Source organism: Zalophus californianus, chromosome 7 (assembly GCF_009762305.2).
Source record: "Zalophus californianus isolate mZalCal1 chromosome 7, mZalCal1.pri.v2, whole genome shotgun sequence".
NCBI classification, from domain to species: Eukaryota; Metazoa; Chordata; class Mammalia; order Carnivora; family Otariidae; genus Zalophus; species Zalophus californianus.
The window spans coordinates 83,044,001-83,067,774 of record NC_045601.1 but is presented as its reverse complement, the minus strand read 5'-3'; the positions used below and the strand labels follow the sequence as shown (position 1 = coordinate 83,067,774).

At 39.6% G+C, this 23,774-nt stretch overlaps 1 protein-coding gene across 4 annotated transcripts in view; it reads right to left on the bottom strand.

Annotated features, from left to right (window-relative positions):
- The window catches only part of SLC17A5 (solute carrier family 17 member 5), a 53,007-nt gene that overhangs the window by 6,759 nt on the left and 22,474 nt on the right, over positions 1-23,774 (bottom strand). For 2 of the 4 annotated variants that reach the window (XM_027603626.1, XM_035728670.1), the window contains 3 exons: positions 21,885-22,043; positions 19,197-19,329; positions 17,201-17,348 (listed from right to left, as the gene is read on the bottom strand). In XM_027603626.1, the coding sequence (XP_027459427.1) occupies positions 17,201-17,348; positions 19,197-19,329; positions 21,885-22,043 (440 nt within the window). Of the gene's footprint in view, positions 1-6,496; positions 6,794-17,200; positions 17,349-19,196; positions 19,330-21,884; positions 22,044-23,774 lie in introns of those variants that run through there. The other 2 variants (XM_027603627.1, XM_027603628.1) reach the window with 2 other exon arrangements.

Below are 23,774 nucleotides of genomic sequence, written 5' to 3'. Positions count from 1 at the left end.
TGTAATCTTTTGCCTGATTTGCAGTGGCCTGGCCCTGGTCCATGTACCTCGTCTTAGTGCTGCATAATACGGAACTTCAGATTCAGACAGCTCTCATTCCAGCCAATCACATCTGCTATGCTCATTCTTGTTAGTTATCTGTACTCATCATACCCCGCTCGCTCTCTGAAATCCATACTCTTTCTGTCCAGACCACTTGCTTAGCACCTCTTCCACGAAGATTTCTTTGTCTAGTTCAGCTCATATTGAGCTCTGTCTTCCTAGAACTTTATCGTCCTTAAAGCTAGTGCTATGGGTTCTAAGAGGTAATTGTTCTATAATTCAAGTTTGCTATTTCTGATTCCACAGTCTCACTGCAAACTCATGTTTTATTCCCCTTTATTATTTCCAGGGCCAGTACATATATGCTCATTCAATACATGCTGACCAGAGAAGTGGCATGTGACCCGCAGTTGTGTTGGGCCCTGTCCACAGACCCCGGGGGTACTGGCTGTGCTGGCTGCTGGAACTTTGTTCCACAGACACAAATACCTGTCTTGGGTACTGGCTCCAAAGGGTGCTGATTCCCGATCAGGAATTTCATAGAAATGGAACCACACAGTATGCAACCTTTTGGATTACATAGGGAGGTTGCTAAACATCTTCCCAAGTTGCTGTGTGTATCCATTGTTCATTTGTTTTTTATTGCTCTCTCTCTTTTTAATTGAAGAAACTGGGATTTCGTTCTATAGACAGTCCTACATTCTGTATTGTGTAGGCTGAATCCCTGAGATATCATTTAGCATAATCTATGTTCCCTGCATTTCCTGTACACTGATAGTATCTAGACTCTAGATCACAGAGAGGGTGCATTAGATTTAGCTTTGATATTTTTAGCAAGAAAATTTAAAGATGGTGATGGAGTTAAAAATTGGTTAACTACCAAAAACTAATGATGTAATGTATGATGATTAACATAACAATAAAAAAATTTTAAAAAAGAATAAAAAAATAAAAAATGTTTTTTTAGATTGTACAAAAAAATTGGTTAACTAAGTAAATGGCATTTATAATTTATTTTTCCTTTTTTTTTTTAGAGATTTTTTTATTTATTTTTTGACAGAGAGAGAGAGAGACAGTGAGAGAGGGAACACAAGCAGGGGGAGTGGGAGAGGGAGAAGCAGGCTTCCCGCGGAGCGGGGAGCCTGATGCGGGGCTCGATCCCAGCACCCTGGGACCATGACCTGAGCCAAAGGCAGAGGCTTAACGACTGAGCCACCCAGGCACCCCTATAATTTATTTTTCATAAAAATCATCTAGGTAAGTGGCGCGGGAAGCCTGCTTCCGTGGGAAGCCTGCTTCTCCCTCTCCCACTGCCCCTGTTTGTGTTCCCTCTCTCACTGTGTCTGTCAAATAAATAAACAAAATCTTAAAAAAAATCATCTAGGGGGGCGCCTGGGTGGCTCAGTCGTTAAGTGTCTGCCTTCGGCTCGGGTCATGATCCCAGGGACCTGGGATCGAGCCCCGCATCGGGCTCCCTGCTCCGCGGGAAGCCTGCTTCTCCCTCTCCCGCTCCCCCTGCTTGTGTTCCCTCTCTTGCTGTGTCTCTCTCCATCAAATAAATAAATAAAATCTTCAAAAAATCAATCAATCAATAAATAAATACCATTTAAAAAAAATCATCTAGGTATATACAAAGTCAAATTCTTTTTTTTTTTTGAGAGTGAGAAAGAGAGCGCAAGTGTTGGGGGGTGTGGAGTAGCAGAGGAAGAGGGACAAGCAGACTCCATGCTGAGCGTAGAGCCTGGCTCGGGGCTTGATCTCAGGACCCTGAGATCATGACCTGAGCCAGAATCAAGAGTCAGAGACTTAACAGACTGGGCCACCCAGCTGTCCCAAGAACTTTTAATTTTCATGAAATAATCAGTGTTATCATAAAATAAAATACAATTCTGGTCCAAATTAAAGAAGCTCGATATTTATTAGTCCATAAGATCCTATTGTGGGATACTACTATTTCTATTTCTCTTAGTATTTAGGATCCAATATCTTGGCTACAGATGACTAATCTGCAATTTCTCTCCCTATTTTGCTTGTGGACGAGTGCCTAATATGGACTGAACTGTGTCCTCCCAAAATTCCTATGTTGAAGCCCTAACCCTCATTGTGACTGTTTTTGAAGATACAACTTTCAGGAAGTTATTAAGGTTAAATAAGTATTGGGTCTTAACCCAACAGGATTGGTGGCCTTAAAAGAAGAGTAAGAGAGAGGGGGCGCCTGGGTGTCTCAGTCATTAAGTGTCTGCCTTCGGCTCAGGTCACGATCCCAGAGTCCTGGGATCGAGTCCCACATCGGGCTCCCTCCTCGGCGGGAGCCCTGCTCTCCCTTTCCCACTCCCCCTGCTTGTGTTCCCTCTCTTGCATTCACTCTCTCTTTGTCAAATAAATAAAATCTTAAAAACAAAAAGAAGAGGAAGAGGAGAGAAATAGCTCTATCTCTGTGAGTATTGACCAAGGAAAGGCTATGTGAGCACACAGGGAGAAGGGGGCCGTCTGTAAGCAAGGTAAAGAGCTCTCACCAGAACCTGACCGTGCTGACACCCTGATCTCCGACTTCCAGCTTCCAGAACTGTGAGAAGATAAACTATTTTTTTAAGCTACCCAGTCTATGGCATTCTGAATGGCAGCCCGAGTGCCTAAATAAAACATCCTGCTGAACCTAAGTCGATGATCTACAAACATCAGAAATTTTTATGTTCAAAACTCATTTGTACTGGAAACAGTAACAAAAGGATACGGCACAGGTCTTTTTGGCTTATGCCCTTTAGGGAGTGTATCTTAAATTAACCAAGCTTGGCAGAACCTGTCTTTTTTTTTTTTTTTTTTAAACCATTGACACCTTGGCAGTAGGAGGAACCACCTGCAATGTTGCCAGGCCTTTTCAGTGACAGATATTAAGTACAAATGAATGCTGTGAAATCCTAAATGTCAGCACCAAGAAACTCATTCAAGTATTTATATTACACTTGGCCAGGAAGGGCCATGAAAGATGGATGACTGCTGGGAAAAAACATGTTGTACAGACCCAGTCTGCATTCTGTGTTGGTGGAGTACTGGAGTGTTGTGGAATTAATCGTTAAAAATCTCTCCAATTCCCCTGTATCTGGGCAACAAAATTATCCACAGAAAATCTCTATTTTAATCTAGAGAGAAAGAGCCTTGGAAAATACCATGAACACATCTTTATGTTAATAGGGTTACTGATTGTTTGTTGAAAAACCTTATGTTAGGCATGGCTCTAAGTATTTTATATACATATCCCATTTTAATAGTAAAATCCACTTCATGAGGTAGGGATTGCTATCTCCATACTACAGATGAAGAAAGACTGTAAAATGTTATCCAATTTGTCTGACTCCATATCAGTACTTAGTATTATAAGGTTATAATCTATAATGCTGCCTTGTTAATAAAACTGCCATAGTCATCACTGAATTCAATCTGTAGGAAATACCAGTTTTCTCGAGCTTAATTTTTGACCATAAGCTTCAGTGCTGAATGCTTAAAAGTCTGTGGCCCTCAAATGTTCTTGTTCTAAATATCAAGAGTGTTATCCAGTGCATGGGCACTCAGCTTTTTTTTTTTTTTAAAGATTTTTATTTATTTATTTGACAGAGAGAGACACAGCAAGAGAGGGAACACAAGCAGGGGGAGTGGGAGAGGGAGAAGCAGGCTTCCTGCGGAGCAGGGAGCTCGGATCATGACCCGAGCCGAAGGCAGACACTTAACCGTCTGAGCCACCCAGGTGCCCTGTGGGCACTCAGCTTTTACCAAAGAAAAAGCAACTAAGCAACAACATGGTCAAAAGATATGTAATCCCCTAGTTAACCAAGACATGGAGAACTAGAAACAACTAGTATTCTTTAAACTAAGAAATTCTAGTTGGAAAATAAAAACTGCAAGCTCATCTAAAGGATGGAATCAAAATAGAAGGGAGGGAAATAATTTTGACTTTGATGTGATTACCTTACATTTATACAGTGATATATTTTTAAAAGTTACATATGTTGTTCACATATATACATATATTGATCACAACCAGAAATCTGGTGGTAAGCACATGGTGCATACATGTCCTTTCTCCCAACTTCTACAACTACTTGTTGGCATCATTTATGTTACTAAACTGTTTGGTTTCATACTATATCTAGATAAATTTTTTTTTACTTATGACTCACAAAATGCCAGGGCTGGAACAGAGTCTTCAAGCTATGAAGTTCAACCACTCACTGATGCTTGAAGCCCAATTCCAGGATCCTGCCTGCCCATCATCCAGTATATGCTTCAGGACGTGACCTTATCACACTTCAAGCTACCAGAAGCTTCTACAGATGCAAACAGGGGCCATGTTAGTTTCATGTTTGTGTCTTCAACATTTGGTAGAGTGCCTGGGCACAGTGTTTGTTAAATGACTAGATCCATTAATCAGCATGCTATGACACTGAAATTTAGTAATTATACATCCACCTCATTGTACATCCAATTCATCTTTTCCCAACTCATCCAAAAGGTTATCATGGGAGATCTAGTTGAAATCCTGATGTACCATATATACTGTGTTCCCTCTATATATGAGGCTAAAAATGTTGAGAAATTAGACCATTTTGCTATTTTGGCTGTTAATGATCCAATGGTTACTCCTCAGTAATCAGTATTTTCTTTTCTAAGAGCTCACCAATCAGCCCTTTAATATTTTACTTGGATTGATTTGTGACCCTGGTCATGGCACCTGACTCAGTTAGCCAGAAAATAATAGTTTATTGTGTTATGTGCAAATGAACTTACTACATTATGAGCTAAGTGTGTATATGTGAGTGTATATGTGTTTTATTTAATCCTCACAACAATCTTATAAGGTAGGTACTATGTATATTTGTTTTGTTTTGTTTTCCCCTTCCCAGAAGCTCTTGCCAGATTCCAGAGCTCCTGAAGGATTGAAGGCACCTGATGAATCCTGAATTACATTTCACCTCCAGGAAATGGAGTGGGTGGCTTACTACCTTCTTTCTGGCTAGCCTGGCTAGTCAGTCAATTTTATGTTCCTTACAATTTTTACTTCTCATATTTATTTATTTAGTTTTAAAATAAACTCACATAAACTGAGGCAACCAGAGTATGTATCTGTTCTTGGCAATGAGTTCTTTTCCCTGAGTTCCCAAAATAACTACTAGACAATGACCAATTTTTAAGATCTTCAAGAGACAACCTGATGTAGCAGAAAGATCCCTGAATCATGTTGCTGAGACCTGGATTCAAATCTCAGGTCTGCCATTTACTAGGGGTGACTTTGGAAGCCACATAACTCCTCTGTACCTGATTTCTTCATCTTCAAAATGAGTTCTTTGTGTTCACACCTTCATGTGTTGTAGTGGATATTACCAGTGGCCTCCTCAGCATCCATTCCCATGAGGTTTGGGGGATACTGACTCCTTTACCTCTAACTTTAGGGGGGTTGCTAATTGTCCTAAAGTCAAATGGTATTCTCTTGGCCGTAGGGGTTGGTTCAGGGGTGGATATGCGACTTGCTTTGTTTCAATCAAAATGAAGCCCAGGACTTACTTCCATGGTTGAGAGAGAAAAAGATCCTTTTCTTCTTGATTGATGTGAGGAAAGAAGCATGCAATTCTGGTAGTTACTGGCAATCATTTCATTGTGTGATTTAACAAGCACACCCAGTCTTAGGATAAAACTAATATCATGAAAGCTAGAGAGTGGAAAAGAAATGAATCTTTGGTAATATTAGTGGACAGCTGATGTCAACTCTTGCCTGAGGTCAACTGTCACTGGATTTTACACTAAAGCGAATCAATACACTATGCTGTTTAGCCAGCTTGAATTAGGATTTCTATTACTTCAACTAAAAGCATCTGAGAGATAACACAGCCTGGATATCTTTTGTGCCCAAACTCTCAATTCCCATATCCCTTTGAGTGTTCATCAACCCTCAGCTTGTTAAAATCTCAAGCCTAAATCAATTCTACAGCACATTTTCAATCCTATACTTGGGCTGCTGAAACCACTGAAAGAACTCTGTAAAATAGAGAAAGTACAAAATTCATCTCCAATTGCAGCTGATCCTCATCAATGCCAGAAACCCCTTCAATTAATTCTTAGTGACAAAGTTCCCTGGTAGCTAGTTTGAACTTTTATGATTCTTGAGTCTTTTTCTCCACACCTATCTTCTTTCTTAGTCTCAACAATGAACCTGAGTCCCATGTCACAGAGAAATCAAAGACTAACAGTTAGAAGATTTTTCAGTTAGTTATCTACTGCTGCACTATAAATTACTTCAAGCTTTGCAGCTGTGGACAACAAATATTTATCATCTCACAGGGTCTCTGGGTCAGGAATGCAGAAGTGGTTTAGCTGGGTGGCTCTGGCTCAGAATTTCTTTTTTTTTTTTTTTAAAGATTTTATTTATCTTTATTTGAGAGAGAGAATGAGATAGAGAGAGAGCATGAGAGGGGAGAGGGTCAGAGGGAGAAGCAGACTCCCTGCTGAGCAGGGAGCCCAATGCGGGACTCGATCCCGGAACTCCAGGATCATGACCTGAGCCGAAGGCAGTCGCTTAACCAACTGAGCCACCCAGGCGCCCTGGCTCAGAATTTCTCATGAAGTTTCTGTCATGTTGGCTGGGGCTGCATTATCCACTTCTAAGCTCACTCATGTGGCTGCAGGCGATGACCTCAGTTCCCCCCATGTGGGCCTTGCCACAGGGCTCCTAAGTGTCCTCCTTACATGGCAGATGAATCATCTGAGAGAGACAAAGCAAGGAAGCTGCTGTGAGGCCTTTTATGACCCTAGTCAGATATCACTACTTTTACCATATTCTTTAGAAACAAGTCACTAAATCCAGCCCACACTCAAGGGAGTGTTCCCTCCAAGTGTTGAAGAATGTGTGGACATATTTTGAATCACTACAATTCTCAAGTTCTCATCTCAATCACCTCAAAACTTTTAACTGAACCCACTTTACTACCTTCCATTTCTTCTCATTTGAAAGCTAATCCCTCTACTTGGGCTCTGAATTTCATCCCTTCCTGGCTTCTACCGACCAGTAACTGTCACTTCTTTCTTTCAGCTTTAACCTTTCATTGTTTATTAGACTTCTTTTCTCACTATACGTGCAACCTGGGTCTCTTTCACCTTAAAAAAAACCCCAATCTTCCATCGATATGTGTCCATCTTTAGCTTTTTCTCTTTCCCTTCACAGTTTATAGTTTTGAAATAGTTGTTTATTGGCAATGGTTTTCAAATTTTACTGTCCATGAAAACCACCTGGAGGAGCAACAAAATGCAGAGTCCTTCCCTAGCCCTGTGATCAATTATTCTGTTTTATTTTATTTATTTTTTTTCTGCTTTATTTTTAACAAGCACTCCTGATGATTTTAAAGTGGACGGGCTAAGGATCCCATTTTCGAAATCACTGCTTTATGCTGGCGGTCTTCACTTTCTTATCTTTCCATTCATTTCTTAAGTCACTGCAACCTAGCTTCCTTCTCCTTGTTCTATGGAAGCATTTTCACCAAGATGTTTAAAGAACTTCTCCATATGGAGAGGAATATTTTCATTCTTGCTTTACTTGACTTCTCTGTGGCATCTGACACTGTTGATCAAGCCCTCCCTTTGGGGATCCCAATCTCTACTTATTTTCCTTCTCTTTTTCCTGTTGCATCTTTTCAATTACTCTTGCATCAGGTTCTTCTTTCTCTTTTTTTTTTAAATGTTTTATTTATTTATTCATGAGAGTCAGAGAGAGAGAGAGAGAGAGGCAGAGGCAGAGGGAGAAGCAGGCTCCCCACCTAGCAGGGAGCCCGATGCGGGACTCGATCCCAGGACCCTGGGATCATGACCTGAGCCGAAGGCAGACGCTTAACCATCTGAGCCACCCAGGCGCCCCCAGGTTCTTCTTTCTCTTGATGAATTCCTAAGGTTTTCATTATTTCCTGAGTAATTGTATCCAATTCTGTGGCTTTATCTACTACTCATATGTTGATGACTCCTAAATCTTTATCTATTATCCAGAGCCCCTTCTTGAATTGAAGACTGGATAATCTTGGCTTTCTTGACAACACATTCTTGATTTTCCTTCTATCTCTCGTTGTTCTTTTTTTTTTTTTTTTTTAATTTATTTGACAGAGAGAGAGACAGCAAGAGAGGGAACACAAGCAGGGGGAGTGAGAGAGGGAGAAGCAGGCCTCCAGCCGAGCAGGGAGCCTGATGCAGGGCTCGATCCCAGCACCCTGAGATCATGACCTGAGCCGAAGGCAGTTGCTTAACCAATGAGCCACCCAGGCGCCCCTCTTGTTGTTCCTTTTTAGTTTCCTTTTCTGGTTATTTCCCCTCTTTCTGGGTGCTAAATGTTTGCCAAGATCCAGTCTTGGGATTGCTTGTCACTCTCTCCCAAAGCAATGCTTATCTTTCAATACTTCAAAACATGGATTACTATTCCCTAATTTTCATTTCCAATCAGAATGCTCTTCTGAGTTCCAGATCCATAAATCCAACTGCCTATAACTACAATTTTCTAGATGTTTTCACAAATATCTAAAATTTAACATGTCTGAAATTTTTGTCTTCCCCCAAGACTCTTCCTCCTTCAGGTATCCCAATTCCAATAAGTGGCACATCCATCTATCCAGCTGCAGATGCAGAATGCCTGGAAATCAACATGCTTTATTTCTCCTTACTCTTCAGGTCTAATCTATAGTCAAGTCCCATCTATTGTATGGGAGCCCTTATATGAAGAGTGAGAGACACTGGAGCTCTTTCTCTCTCTGCACTCATGCATGCATGCCTGCAGACACACTGGGGAAAGGCCATGTGAGCACCCAGCAAAAAGCAGCCCATCTGCAAACCAGAAAGAGTTCTGACAAGAAACTAACCATGCTGGCATCTTGATCTTGGACTTCAAACTGTGAGAAAATAAATTCTGTTGTTTAAGCCACCCAGTCTATGGTATTTTGTTATGGCAGCCCAAGTAGACTAAGACACACACTGATTTCTTTTTCTACTCATGTAAATTCTTCTCTCAGGAACACCCTATTCCCTTTTTGCCTGGCTAACTTCTTACTCATTCCAGACTTGAGCTTAAATGTCATTTCCTCAGAGAGACCTTCCCTTACTCTTTGATCTACATTACATCTATTTGTAATCTCCCATTTTTCTTCAAAAAGTTTTTTATTTGTTTTGTTTCTACCACCCTAGACCAAAAGCTTCATAGGCCAGGGCTGTGTCTTTTATGGCTGGTAATTGGCAGGTATTTGGTATTTGTCAAAAGAATGAATTATCATAATATATTACAACTGTTTATTTTTTTTGCTGCTTATTTCCTGAACTAAACTAATCTCCTTGCGTGCAGGAGCTGGGTGTTATTTTTTGTTTTTTTTTTTTTTTTGTTTTGTTTTTGCTTTTTTTTGTTTTGTTTTTAAAGATTTTATTTATTTGAGAGACAGAGAATGAGAGATAGAGAGCATGAGAGGGAAGAGGGTCAGAGGGAGAAGCAGACTCCCCGCTGAGCAGGGAGCCCGATGTGGGACTCGATCCCGGAACTCCAGGATCATGACCTGAGCCGAAGGCAGTTGCTTAACCAACTGAGCCACCCAGGCGCCCTGGGTGTTATTTTTTGTAGTGTCATGTAGAGTGTGCTCAATGTATAGTAGGTCCTCCAGATGTGTTTGTTGTAGGAGTGACAGGACTTGACTAGGCCAGGGCCTCACACTTGAAGATGCACAAGAATCACCTGAGGACTTTAACATGCAGATTCCAGTTCAGCAAGTCTGGGGTGAGGCCTGAGATTCTGCATTTCTCATAAGCTCCCACGTGATGCTGATGCTCCTGGGCTGTGGACCACACTTTGAGTAAGGGATGAGTTACTGTAAATGCATCCTGTTTCTCACTCTCTACGATTCTATAAACTACATAACAGAACAGTGTCATTTTGTTTAACTCACTTCAAGAGAAATCCCTTCCAGATTCCTTCTCTAATCACTAGCCTAAAGGAACATATTTTAGTCCTGCAATTATTTGCTATTTCTTTGAATCCTTTCTTGGGTAATCAGTCTTCATTCCTACTTTGTAAATCTCAAATACAAATCTCAGGTCACTATGCAGCAATTTGCTTAGGCTTCTTCTAACCTCTGTCACTCAGAAATGACTTCTCATGCCTTTATTCCTTCAGCTTCAAGGGGTTCTTATTTCCATTGTGTTGTATCAGATCTTTCTTTCTTTCTCTCTCTTTCTTTCTTTCTTTTTTAAAGATTTTACCCACTAATTTGAGAGAGAGTAAGCATGAGAGCACGAGCTGGGTAGGGGCAGAGGGCGAAGCAGGCTCCCCACTGAGCAGGGAGTCCTACACAGGGATCCCAGGACCCTGGGATCATGACCTGGGCCAAAGACAGATGCTTAACTGACTGAGCCACCCAGGCGCTCCTGTATCAGATCTTTCAAATTATCACTAAATTGAACAAAGTTTTCTTGAAGTTAATTTGCTTTTCAAATTCTTCCTTTCTTTCATCATTATGTTAAACTCCTTTTTTTTTTTAAGATTTTATTTATTTATTTGAGACAGTGAGAGAGAATGAGCAAGAGCAGGAGCAGGGGGAGGGGCAGAGGGAGAAACAGATTCCCCTCTGAGCAGGAAGCCCTTCAGGGCTCCATCCCAGGACCCTGGGATCATGACCTGAGCCAAAGGCAAATGCCTAATGGACTAAGCCACCCAGGCACCCCTAAACTTTACTTCTTAACTCACCAATAAGTATACTCAACAAGCATTTCCTAGCTTGTAAGGTTCACAAAATTCTTCCCTCTGTTTTGATTTTTTTTTTTTTTTTGACAAAAGACTCTGGTATATTATAAACAACTTCAACATTAGACATTTGGTCTTGTGATAAAACCAGAGATTTATTCCTTCAACAAATGCTTACTGAGCACACTCTATGTGAGGCACTGTAATAAAACTTTTGTGCATGATCAATCTTGGGATGGGAAAACATGATTACATTGCTAAATAGGATAAGACATATTCAGAGTTTTTTTTAAATCATGATAGACTTTTTACATACAATGTAATATTTTTACTATTCTGATTATCAGGTCCTTATACTTTTTTTTTTTAGGTCCTTATACTTTTAAAAATGTAATTCAGCATTACATTAAAAACACAAAAGGCTTATATTTAAGTGGGATTAATGTAAACTTCTAGCTTAAAGATAAAAATCATATGAAACTATGCAAAAGATGTTTGAACTTCAGAATTTATTTATTTTTTTAAGATTTTATTTATTTGAGAGAGAGAATGAGAGAGAGCATGAGAGAGGGGAGGGTCAGAGGGAGAAGCAGACTCCCCGCTGAGCAGGGAGCCCGATGCGGGACTTGATCCCGGGACTCCAGGATCATGACCTGAGCTGAAGGCAGTCGCTTAACCAACTGAGCCACCCAGGTGCCCCTGAACTTCAGAATTTAAATACTGCCAAGATTGTAACTAATGGTTTAATAATTAATCACATCTATTTCTGGTTCCGAAAGTTTAAATTGATTTTAATTATATGAAATACTATGAAGATAAATGACTCAAGAAGGTACCACTTTCTCTGTAAAATGGGTGACTAGTCAGTATATATCCAATTATTGTTCCTATAAATTTCTAATTACCAACAAAAATATTACTGTTTAAGGCAAGTAGTTACCATTGTTAGTTAAATAAGCAACTGCCAGATTCAAACCACACAAAAGAATGATAGGTTCTGTAGGCTTACGCAGTTTAACTTTTGTTAGAATTTTGAATCGAGGGTCCTTCTATCCCAGGCCCATGATTAGATTAGCAAGGTATAAATTAGTGAGATAAAATAATATGCAGTTGCGTATTGTTAATGCAGTTAATTCCATGAAAGAGTTATGTGGAAGTAAATACATATATAAAAAAGTAAATATGTAACATCATATCCATAAAGTATGGCTAAATATTAAAATATGTCTATTTAAATTATTTTGGGCATAAAGTAGAGAGGTTGAGAGGACAAAATATCTTAATGAGTAAAATCTCATTTAGATATACTATTTCCTTTTATTCCTAATCTCAGCAAATACTATATTTTCAACCTCAATCTCAATATTATTGTCAATACAAATTTACATAGTACCCTGTGGAATTCACTATTATGCAGATACTTTTTTTGTTTTTTTAAAAGATTTTATTTATTTATTTGACAGAGAGAGACACAGCAAGAGAGGAACACAAGCAGGGGGAGCAGGAGAGGGAGAAACAGGCTTCCCGCTGAGCAGGGAGCCCGATGAGGGGCTCGATCCCAGGACCCTGGGATCATGCCCTGAGCTGAAGGCAGACGCTTAACAACTGAGCCACCCAGGGGCCCCTATGCAGATACTTTTAATTTTTATTTATTTCTTTTATTTTCTTTTTAATTTATTTTTTTAATGTAAGCTCTATGCCCAATGAGGCACTTGAATTCATGACCCCAAGAACAAGAATTGCACGCTCTACTGATTGAGCCAGCAGGGTACTCCTATTTTTTAATTTTTTTAAGTAAGCTCTATGCCCAACATGGGGCTTGAACACATCACCCTGAGATCAAGAGTCACATGCTCTACTGAGCCAGCCAGGGTCCCCTGTAGATACTTTTTAGAGCTATTTAAATACATATAATGTAGCTGATATGTGAACTCAGCTTTAACCCAGCAATTTCTCTAATTAACAGTTATGATTACAGAAATGAAGAGATAACTAGACAAGTTTCATTTACTAGAATTAGGAAATAATAACATCATAATAAAAGTAATATACATTTAAAGCTGTCATCTTTTGCTACTTTGTAGAGAAAGGCGTCCCTACAATTCACTCTAAAAAGATTTACAAGTCTATGCTGGTATCTTTATAATTCTATGAAGGATTGAAGGATCACTTCTACATCCCAAAGATAAGAAAGTAGAAAAAGGCTTAAAACAAGGCCTAGTACATGGTATTCAGCATACAAAGATGTAAAATAAATAATTTGATAAAATGGCAGGCTTTTGTTTCTATTTGTAAATAAAGCTTTGACAACAGTCAATGCTTCAAGTGATTTCTAAGTAGTAACTAACATCTGCTTAGGAGAGGCAATCTAACTTGTAATGAAAGCATATGATCTCTTGCCAGGCCCTTAGTTTCTAAACACCACTCTTCACTAAAAGGAACCAGTGTTCCTTGGAGAAATCACTGATTCCAAGGTATTTCAAGGCAGGGAAGATACAAGATGAATCTGGAACATCTAGTTGTTTCATCAAAAAAGAAGTGGTCAAAGAAGAAGCAGGGTGGGGAGGTGGTGAGGGGGCGGGGGAATGTCCATAGGCTACAGGAGCCAGCTTGAAGGGGCACTTATGGCTAAATCTGAGATAATGTGGGCATAAAAACAGATAAGGACAATAATGGATTATAACTCATTAAATAAATTAGGAATCTCTGAGTCCACACTTATGATAGATAAACAAGTGGAGGAGGAGGGAAGATCTTCCTTACAACAGAATGCCAACTGATAAATGTGGAGGGAAAGATAGGGTGGAAATACCACTGTTTTGAAGCCATAATGGTAAAAACTGGTTTGGCATGGATCAACAATGGACACTACATCTAAGCTGGTGGTGGTGAGGGGAGTTTGATGAGGAGCAGGATGTTTGTATGATCTCAAAGCATCTTTCCAGAGATGCTTTATTAGTTGAAGGGGGAAAAAAGTAAGTAGTTATTAGAGAAACTATAACATCTTGACTGGGTGATCAAAATTAATATTACTAGGGGCTTCTGGATATGATTCCCTGAGGGCACAGGCCAGTGAATCTGGTCAGGGACACATTATCTGAATCTAATCACTAAAAGACATGAGAAAAATCCAGAGTGTGGGCATTCCAGGTGTATAGACTAGCATGAGCATGGGGCCAAAGGTGGAAAAGAATGTGTGTGTGTGTGTGGGGGGGGTCTTGGGGGATATTTTTTGAAAATAAAGAGTAGTTTAGTTCACCTGGGGCAAAGAATACAAAGTAGATGAGGCAAGGAAGGGAGGAATAAAATTATAAAGACAAATTGGGACCATAATGTGGGGGATTTTCCATGTTGGCTGAGAATTCTATACTTAAATTTAATGGAGAATATAAAAACTGATTTTATTATATAATAGTAAAGAAAGAGCTTTAAAGCAAAGTCTTGACATACAATGAAATCAATACCCAAGTATTTTTTTAGAAAGAGTTTTAACATGGTATGAAATGTGAAAGGCTATTTTCTTTCTTCCATTCATACCATTGATTGAGCACTGACCATTACCCAGCACAGGGCCAGGTTCTGGTATGGCTGGGGTCAATAAGATGGACTTGGCCCCTGTGCTCTCAGAGCTTAGATTCCCAGAGCTTTTGCTTAGGTTACCTTTTATATCAAATGGTTTCTTGGTCCAATGCCTAAGTGTTGCTGGTTTTCTTTGTTGGTTCCCCACTGTTAAGGGTATATGTAGCACTGCAGTTCCTACTTTTCTTGGTATGATTATATAAATCAACCACTCAATAAGTATGGACTGGGTGTGACTCTCCTTGTGCAGAAGCTGTGATATGGATATAGAGCATGTCTCAGTCTGATGAGTTTACATCCAAGTTGGGGAGATAAGAAAGATAAGACTTGCATTTAAAATAATTACAAATCAAAGTAAGGCAGTGAATATAAATGCATCTAGCATAAAATTATAACTGGAATACACTGAGAAGAGGAAGAGAAAAAGTAGGCATTAATGGTCTGGAAAGGCCTAATGAAGAACTGGGGTGTGAACTGGGAAGGATGCAGAGTAGTGGAGAGGAAACAACACTGCCACAGGGGCCGAGAATGAACCTTTAGTAGCAGGCACTGTGAAGTGGCAGATAGGACTCAGCAGGGAGCTGGGCACACTTACAGTCTGATCTATGGAACCTTCTCGGACTTCTTACTTAAGGTACTTATTGAAGGGATGGGAGACCGAGGATTAATAGGAATCAGAAAATTCTGTGGCAGTCCAGGTGTGAAGAATTTGGGATAGGGGAAAGAGGGTACAAGACCACCTATCTTTTCTCCAAAAACAAATTCATATCCATTAAAAATTAAGTGCACCAAATCTTCTGGGTTAAAATATTTACACAGCACCCTCCTCTACCTTGACAACTGGCCCAAAAGAATCCTAGTAGTATGAGGCCCAGAGAATATTTCCAGAGAGGTAGCTATAAAAAGAATTCTGGGCTTAAAAAAAAAAAAAAAAAAAAGAGAATTCTGGGCTTAAAGGTAAGAATTTTAGGTTCAAGTCTGGGCTCTATCATTTATTAGCTGTGTGATATAAGACAAATCACTTAACTTCTCTGAATGAGTCTCTTTAGTCATAAAATAGGTTAAGAATATCTATCTCATTAGGAATGCTTTAAAGATAAAATGAGGTACTGTTTGTGAAAGTGATTTGTAAGCTATCAAGTGCTAGACAAATATATTTGCACATAGGTAAGATAATAATTAGACAAATAACTTGGTCTGGTCTTGGGCATTCATCCATCCAACTAAATGCCCACTGTGTGCCAAGCCCCACGGTGAGCCTTGAGGATGGTAAGACAGCGTCTGCCTTCAGAGTTCCTACTCTAGCTGGGTGGACAGACACAAGTTATCATGGGGTATGCATAATGTTTTTATGGGAAACTGTGTACAGAGGTGATGACAGTTAAAAGTTTAAATTTAAAACCAATCTCATGTGTTAACTATCAGGTAAACTGAAATCTTGTTTAAGAATTTATTTTTTTTTAAGTTTTTTTTTTTTTTTATTTGCAGGGGGAGGAGAGGTACAGAGGGAGAGGGGGAGAGAGTCTTAAAGCAGATTCCTCACTGAGCAGGAGCGGGGGAGGGCAGTCTTATGCCATGTGGGGCTTGATCTTGATGCCATGGCGGCCCCCGCCCCCATTCATGACCTGAGCCAAAACCAGTATTTGGGCGCTCAACTGACTGTGCCACCCAGGTGCCCCTTGTTTAAGAATTTAAGGTTATTCCTAGAATAGTCAAATTTATTGAGAAAGAAAGTAGAATGGAGGTTGCCAGGGACTGTGGGGAGGTGAGGAATGGGGAGTTAGTGTTTAATGGGAACAGTTTCAGCTTGGGAAGATGACAAAGTTCTAGAGTTGGATGGTGGTGATGGTTGCATATCATCTTCACACCTGAATAGTTAATACCACAGAACTGTACACTTAAAAATGGTTAAAATGGGGGTGTCTGGGTGGCTCAGTCAGTTAAGCAACTGCCTTCAGCTCAGGTCATGATCCTGGAGTCCCAGGATCGAGTCCCGCATCGGGCTCCCTGCTCAGCAGGGAGTCTGCTTCTCCCTCTGACCTTCTTCCGTCTCATGCTCTCTCTCTACCATTCTCTCTCTCAATAAATAAAAAAATTTAAAAAATAAAAAAATAAAAAAGTAAATGGTTAAAATGGGGGATGCCTCCGGGCTCAGTCATTAAGTGTCTGCCTTCGGCTCCAGTCATGATCCCAGGGTCCTGAGATCAAGCCCCGCATGGGGCTCCCTGCTCAGCGGGAAGCCTGCTTCTCCTCCCACTCCCCCTGCTTGTGTTCCCTCTCCCATTGTGTCTCCCTCTGTCAAATAAATAAATAAAATCTTTTTTTTTTAAGATTTTATTTATTTGACAGAGAGCGATAGCGAGAACAGGAACACAAGCAGGGGAAGTGGGAGAGGAAGAAGCAGGCTTCCCACGGAGCAGGGAGCCCGATGTGGGACTCGATCCCAGGAACCTGGGATCATGACCTGAGCCGAAGGCAGACGCTTAACGACTGAGCCACCCAGGCACCCAAATAAATAAAATCTTTAAAAAAAAAAGGTTAAGGGGCGCCTGGGTGGCTCAGTTGGTTAAGCGACTGCCTTCGGCTCAGGTCATGATCCTGGAGTCCCGGGATCGAGTCCCGCATCGGGCTCCCTGCTCAGCAGGGAGTCTGCTTCTCCCTCCGACCCTCTTCCCTCTTGTGCTTTCTATCTCTCATTCTCTCTCTCTCTCAAATAAATAAATAAAATCTTTTAAAAAAAAAGGTTAAAATGGTATATTTCATGTTATATATGTCTTACCACAATTAAAAAAATGAATTTAATCAATCATAGCCAATCTTTATATTGGTACTCACGAAGGAGCAATATCCAGATGGTTGATGCTAAATCCAGAAGAGCAAAAGCCTCCGAGTGTTGTTGATATGGTTAAGAATGCAACAGCCAATGAATAATCACAACCTATAAATCCAGCGGCTACCAAGAATACCGCAGGTCCAATCATTCCTGGAGTTAAAAAGTTATAAACAGAAAAAGAAGCCTCAGGATTAATATTTGCTTGGACTACCTTAATATAGTATAAATCTGAGATTTGATATCACTGCCACCTACAGTAGAAACGCTGTACTGCATAAAAGACTCAGCTTAAATTACAGTTTTCATGACAAAACAAAAACTGCTGGAAAAAAACACAGACATAATGCAACTAATGTAAAAGTAAAAGGAAAATATCACTATGCAATATTATTAAATCTTAGGGCGCCTGGGTGGCTCAGTCGTTAAGCATCTGCCTTCGGCTCAGGTCATGATCCCAGGGTCCTGGAATCAAGCCTGGCATCGGGCTCCCTGCTCCGTGGGAAGCCTGCTTCTCCCTCTCCCACTCCCCCTGCTTGTGTTCCCTCTCTCGCTGTGTCTCTCTCTGTCAAATAAATAAATAAAATCTTAAAAAAAATTATTAAATCTTCCTGTGACCAAGACTTAGCTAAAGTTCTACAAAGAGCAAGAAGAGAATGACTGAAAAATATAGTTTGGAGAGAAGCTATAGTTGGTACAGAATGAGATTTAAAGTTCATATAACCAAAGAAGATAAACTAAATAAACTCTGTTGAATAAAGTTAGAAAAACACTCCATTTAGGTTTTAGCATTCATAGCAATATACGTATTTTATTATATAGGCAGTTAAGCACAAAATACAAGTAACAGGAAGGAGCTTAATGAGAGGGTTGCCATTTTTTCTCTGTTCTACAGCAGTGCTATCCAATAACTCTCTGTGATGACAGAAATGTTATATTTATATATACTGCAGCTGAGGAACTTATTTTTACATTTCAATTAAATGTAAATAGCCATATATGGATAGTGGCTACCATATTGGACAGAGCAGGTGAACAGGAAGCCAAAAAAGGGAAAATTGGATTGAATCTAACGGGATCTATTTTATTTGCAGGTGTGGAAAAATATCTTGAGAGTTGAAATAAGCAAGCAATACAACAGGACAGCATCTTCCAGCAGTAGCCGCTCAGAAGGTGTTTGTAGAATTATCCTGAATAGGGGCGCCTGGGTGGCTCAGTTGGTTAAGTGACTGCCTTTGGCTCAGGTCATGATCCTGGAGTCCCGGGATCAAGTCCCACATCAGGCTCCCTGCTCAGCAGGAAGTCTGCTTCTCCCTCTGACCCTCTTCCCTCTTGTGCTGTCTCTCATTCTCTCCCTCTCAAATAAATAAATAAAAAAAAAATCTTAAAAAAAAAAAAAAGAATTATCCTGAATAGAGTCCTTTTACAATGTAATTTCTGAACTATAGCCATCAGAGACTTCCAGGGTCTCTACTTACTTAAGATCTTTTAAAAAAAAGAAATGAAGCAATTGTCCTAGATAGTTTTAAAATTTGCCTTTATGAAAACAGTCTGAAACTTATGATTATTGAAGGTTCCTTTGAGTTCTTTGATTTATAGCTCCTCATTTAATGTAATGATGTTAGTAAATGTTTTTGGATTGCAGTTGAAAATGTATTCATTTAGAAAAGGGATGGAGACTTAAAAATATTATTTTCACTACAAACTTAGAGCTGAAAACACGGTGATTTAGAAAATTCTGGAAATGATATTCAGCAAAGCAAGCCATTTTTTATAGTTATAAGACTATGGTGGAGATAATAGGATATGATTAATATTAACCCTCAAAATGCATGGTTCAGAAAGAACCAACCATCCTGTACAGAAATGCACTACATGCATTAAGAATCGTGTTTTAACATGTGAACAAAATATATGACTAATATCATCTTTATTTTGCCTTGCATTATAAACACAGTAAATAACTGTAAACTAAAACAAACCCTGACTCACTTCACTTACCTATCAGGCTAAAAACTCTTCGGACACATATTGTTGAATAATTCCATTTTGCCCTTAAATTGTCAGCAGCTTGACCAGACAGGATCATACATAACCAACAGCCAAAATAAGGCAGTGCAGATAGAAGCCCATTCTGGAAGGAATAAGAAGATACAGAATTAATTATGGGGTAGGGGGAAGAAGAATCAAAACAACATACACATCCACATATCCAAAATTTCCTCAAAAAGGAAATTCACAGCAATATATTGTTGGTATTTACACAGTCCAGTCTGCTCAAGGTAATCTTACACATTATTTTGGGACTTGGGGTGCAGCTTCAGTAAGAGAGGACAAGTCTATTAGCTATAGATTCTCCCTATGGTCTAGTTTTTGGTCCATTTTCACTTATTTATTTATATTTATATAATCCTTATATATGATATATGTATTATATATTTAAATTATATATGAAATTGTTATAAAATCTATAAAATTACTGTAAATATACTTATATATAAACAATTATACTTTCATTTATATTTTAACATTTATATTATTTACATTTTAAATGATATAACAATTTATATTTTATATAAATATAAAGATAGAAAATATTAAAAATATATTTCTAAATTATATAAAATTGTTATATAGTATATATAATTATACATGTTTATATTTGTATTTATACAAATATTTCTATTGTAAAATAACATGCAGATACAGAAAACCACATAAATCAAATGTATAGCTTAATGAATTATTCTAGAATGCACACCATCTAGGTCAGGTGCCCAGTGCACTACCACATGCTTTGAGCAGAGGACACAGGTAGTGAGGTGATAGACCTCTATTTTTCCCTCTTCTTTTCCTTTAAGTTGCCACCTAAAAAAATAAAAGCACCAGGAGATATGAAACAATTTATCATGGAAATGTGCTATTTGTTTTGTAGGAAATGATTCAACGGTCAGCTTTTTAGGAAATCACAAATTCTGTAAAATGTAGAACACATACTTGGGGAAAAAAAAAGAAGACATTTCTTTCTTCTGTTCATTTTTCCCCAGCATAAACCTAGGGTGCCAAAACTAAATGGCCTAATTTTGATAAGAACAAATGTTTTTATAGTCTGAGAAAGATGGGCACACCTTTTAGTATTTTACAACTAAGGTAGTGTTTTACAAAAAAGGTAGAAAGATATTTTATCAGTGGTATTTAAATCTGGTAATAATTCATTAACCATCATGAATGGTACAAACCAACAAAATTGGTTGATATTTTAAATTTAAGTGTGCTTAAGAAAAGATTCAGTTTTTTTCATCATAGTTTTGTGGTCCTCTACATTCAGATGCTGTATGCTTCTATTTCCTTTTTTTTTCTTTATTTTAAAGATTTTATTTATTTGAGAGAGAGAGAATGAGAGAGAGAGCATGAGAGGGGGTAGGGTCAGAGGGAGAAGCAGGCTTCCTGCTGAGCAGGGAGCCCGATGTGGGACTTGATCCCGGGACTCCAGGATCATGACCTGAGCCGAAGGCAGTCGATTAACCAACTGAGCCACCCAGGCGCCCCTGTATGCTCCTATTTCTACTTCTGTAGCTAAGATTTTTGTTTCTTTCTCATACTGAGCTGAGTAATTTCTTCTTTAAAGTTTATTCTATTTAGGGGCGCCTGGGTGGCTCAGATGGTTGGGCGTCTGCCTTTGGCTCAGGTCGTGATCCCAGGGTCCTGGGATCGAGTCCCGCATCGGGCTCCCTGCTCCTTGGGAGCCTGCTTCTCCCTCTGTCTCCGTCTCTCGTGAATGAATAAATAAAATCTTTAAAAATAAATAAATAAATAAAATAAAGTTTATTCTATTTAGATTTCTGCAGAGCAGGATCACGTCTATCATTATTTGTGGCAGAATCCTACACATGAATAAACTGAAGCAAATAGAGAAGTGAATATTCTGATCTTGGTCTTGTTCCCTAATGGGATAAGACTGATAATCCATCAGTTACTGAAATTTTCCACTTAAGGTTCAAATGTTAAAAACTCTCCTAACAACCTAAAACTACCTTCTGCAAACTACTATAAATCTTCAAAATTGGGCACCTGGGTGGCTCAGTCATTAAGCGTCTGCCTTCGGCTCAGGTCATGATTCCGGGGTCCTGGGATTGAGTCCCGCATCGGGCTCCCTGCTCAGTGGGGAGTCTGCTTCTCCCTCTGTCCCTCCCCGCCCCTCATGCTCACTTGCTGGGATCATGACCTGAACCGAAGGCAGACGCTTAACACCCAGGCATCCCAGGAAGCCCTTCTTATACAGCTTTGCAATTATAGCTTGCCAGTGCCTGAAAAACGCTGCAGAGCAACCTCTGCACGGGAACCTCGGGTCTCCCAAGTTCCCTCTCAGCTGCCGGCAGAGTCCCACCACCAGCCCTTTGAGAGGTATGCTTCAATTTGTCATCTGCTATTCTGGCATGTTACTAGGGCCTACTAAGTAAGACCTTTATGGTTAAGGGGGATACCAGCCAAAAGATGCCTCGAATCAAGAACACACACTGAACAAAGAAGGTACAACTGTGAAGCAAAAAGAGCAGTCTCTAGAATTCAGTAGGTGACTGTAAAATCGAAGATACAAAATGACTGAATTTTATATAGATAAAAACAAATCCTGGGTGTAGTTTAAAAATGTATTCTTTATATAAGAAGGAGATGATTATTTTTTCTTACCTCTTGAACATTGAACCTTAGGATCTCCTTCATGTAAGTAGGCAATAATGTCAATAAAGTATAAAAAGTCCAGTTGTAAGAAAAATGTGCAACTACAATAGCCCCAAGAGGCAGTGATTTTAGCATGGGTATCCATGGCACTGACTTCTGTGAAGAAAGCTAAAAAAAATAACAGGCACAATTAGTATATGCTATGTTTATATCTGTACCTTATCAGCCAAACTTCCATCTAGAACACATTACCAGCCTTGATTAGTAAATTCCAGAAGTTTTTTTGGGGGGGGTACAGATTTATTTATGTATTTATTTTTATTTTATTTAATTTTTTTTAAAGATTTTTTTATTTGACAGAGAGAGGCACAGCGAGAGAGGGAATACAAGCAGGGGGAGTGGGAGAGGGAGAAGCAGGCCTCCCGTGGAGCAGGAAGCCCGATGTGGGGCTCGATCCCAGGACCCCGGGTTCATGACCTGAGCCGAAGGCAGCTGCTTAACCAACTGAGCCACCCAGCACCCCAGATTTATTTATTTTAGAGAGAGAGAGAGCACAAGAAGGGAAGGAGGAGAGAGAGAGAAGCAGATGTCCCGCTGAGTGTGAAGCCCAATGTGGGGTCGATCTCACAACCTTGAGATCATGACCCCAAGATCATGACCTGAGCTGAAATCAAGACTTACACATTACACTGACTGAGTCACCCAGGTGCCCCGGTAAATTCCAGAGTTTTAAACCAACTCTTTCAAAATATTAAACAGCAATAGAGAGTCCATGATTCAGGTTGAAAGAAAAAAACAGAAATGTAATCTTATAACTCCTTATGATGTCAGAATTCACCTGCAGTATTAATTTCTCCATCTATAAAATAGAGAATAGCTTCATAATAAAAATCAAAGGTTGACATAAGGGCAAAGGAATGAGACTGGAAGTCCTATTAGAATTCCTATTTCACTATCCAGTCTTTACTCAATTACAATGACTTATATGAAGGGTGCAATAGAAGGTTTGTTTATGCAGCATATGGAAAAATGGTCTTCAAAGTAGGTATAAGCACCCAAGGGGGATGTAAGATGACCCCTTGCTGTATGGAAGAACATTTTAAAACTTTTTTTTTTTTTAAGATTTTATTTCTTTGTCAGAGGGAGAGAGAGCACTAGCAGGGGGAGCGGCAGGCAAAGGGAGAAGCAGGCTCCCCGCTGAGCAAGGAGCCAGCTAGCTGCGGGACTCGATCCCAGGACCAGAGCCGAAGGTGTCCCCATTTTAGAATTTCTATCTACACTCACTTTTATTCTAAAAAAGAGAAACTAGGGTGCCTGGGTGGCTCAGATGGTTAAGCGTCTGCCTTCGGCTCAGGTCATGATCCCAGCGTCCTGGGATCGAGTCCCACATCGGGCTCCCTGCTCCTTGGGAGCCTGCTTCTTCCTCTGCCTCTCTCTCTCTGTCTCTCATGAATAAATAAATAAAATCTTTAGTAAAATAAATAAATAAATAAATAAAAATGAAGAGAAACTAAACTCCATTAATATTTAATAACTAGGTTGGCCCTGGAGTATGTCGGACAGTCACATATGGTATCATCTCCCCAGTTCGAAGGAGTTAATGGCATCCTCACTTGTCAGCTTGCTCACTACAAGACTACAACATAGTACAGTTTACACCCACCTTCTTAAGTGGGTTTATGGATTTTATTAGCCAGCTTTAGTGAAAACAAATCTACAAAACTGACAGTATCTTCAAAAGATTCTAACAGAGAAAGTCATGGAAGAGAATTCTAATAAGGCAGGCATGGAGGAACACTAAGACAATAGTGGAACTGACACTTTTCCTCATCAGTCCTTTGTCAGCTACCTCACCAAGCAGAGTCATGGTAGGCTCATCAAATACAACATATTCAACTC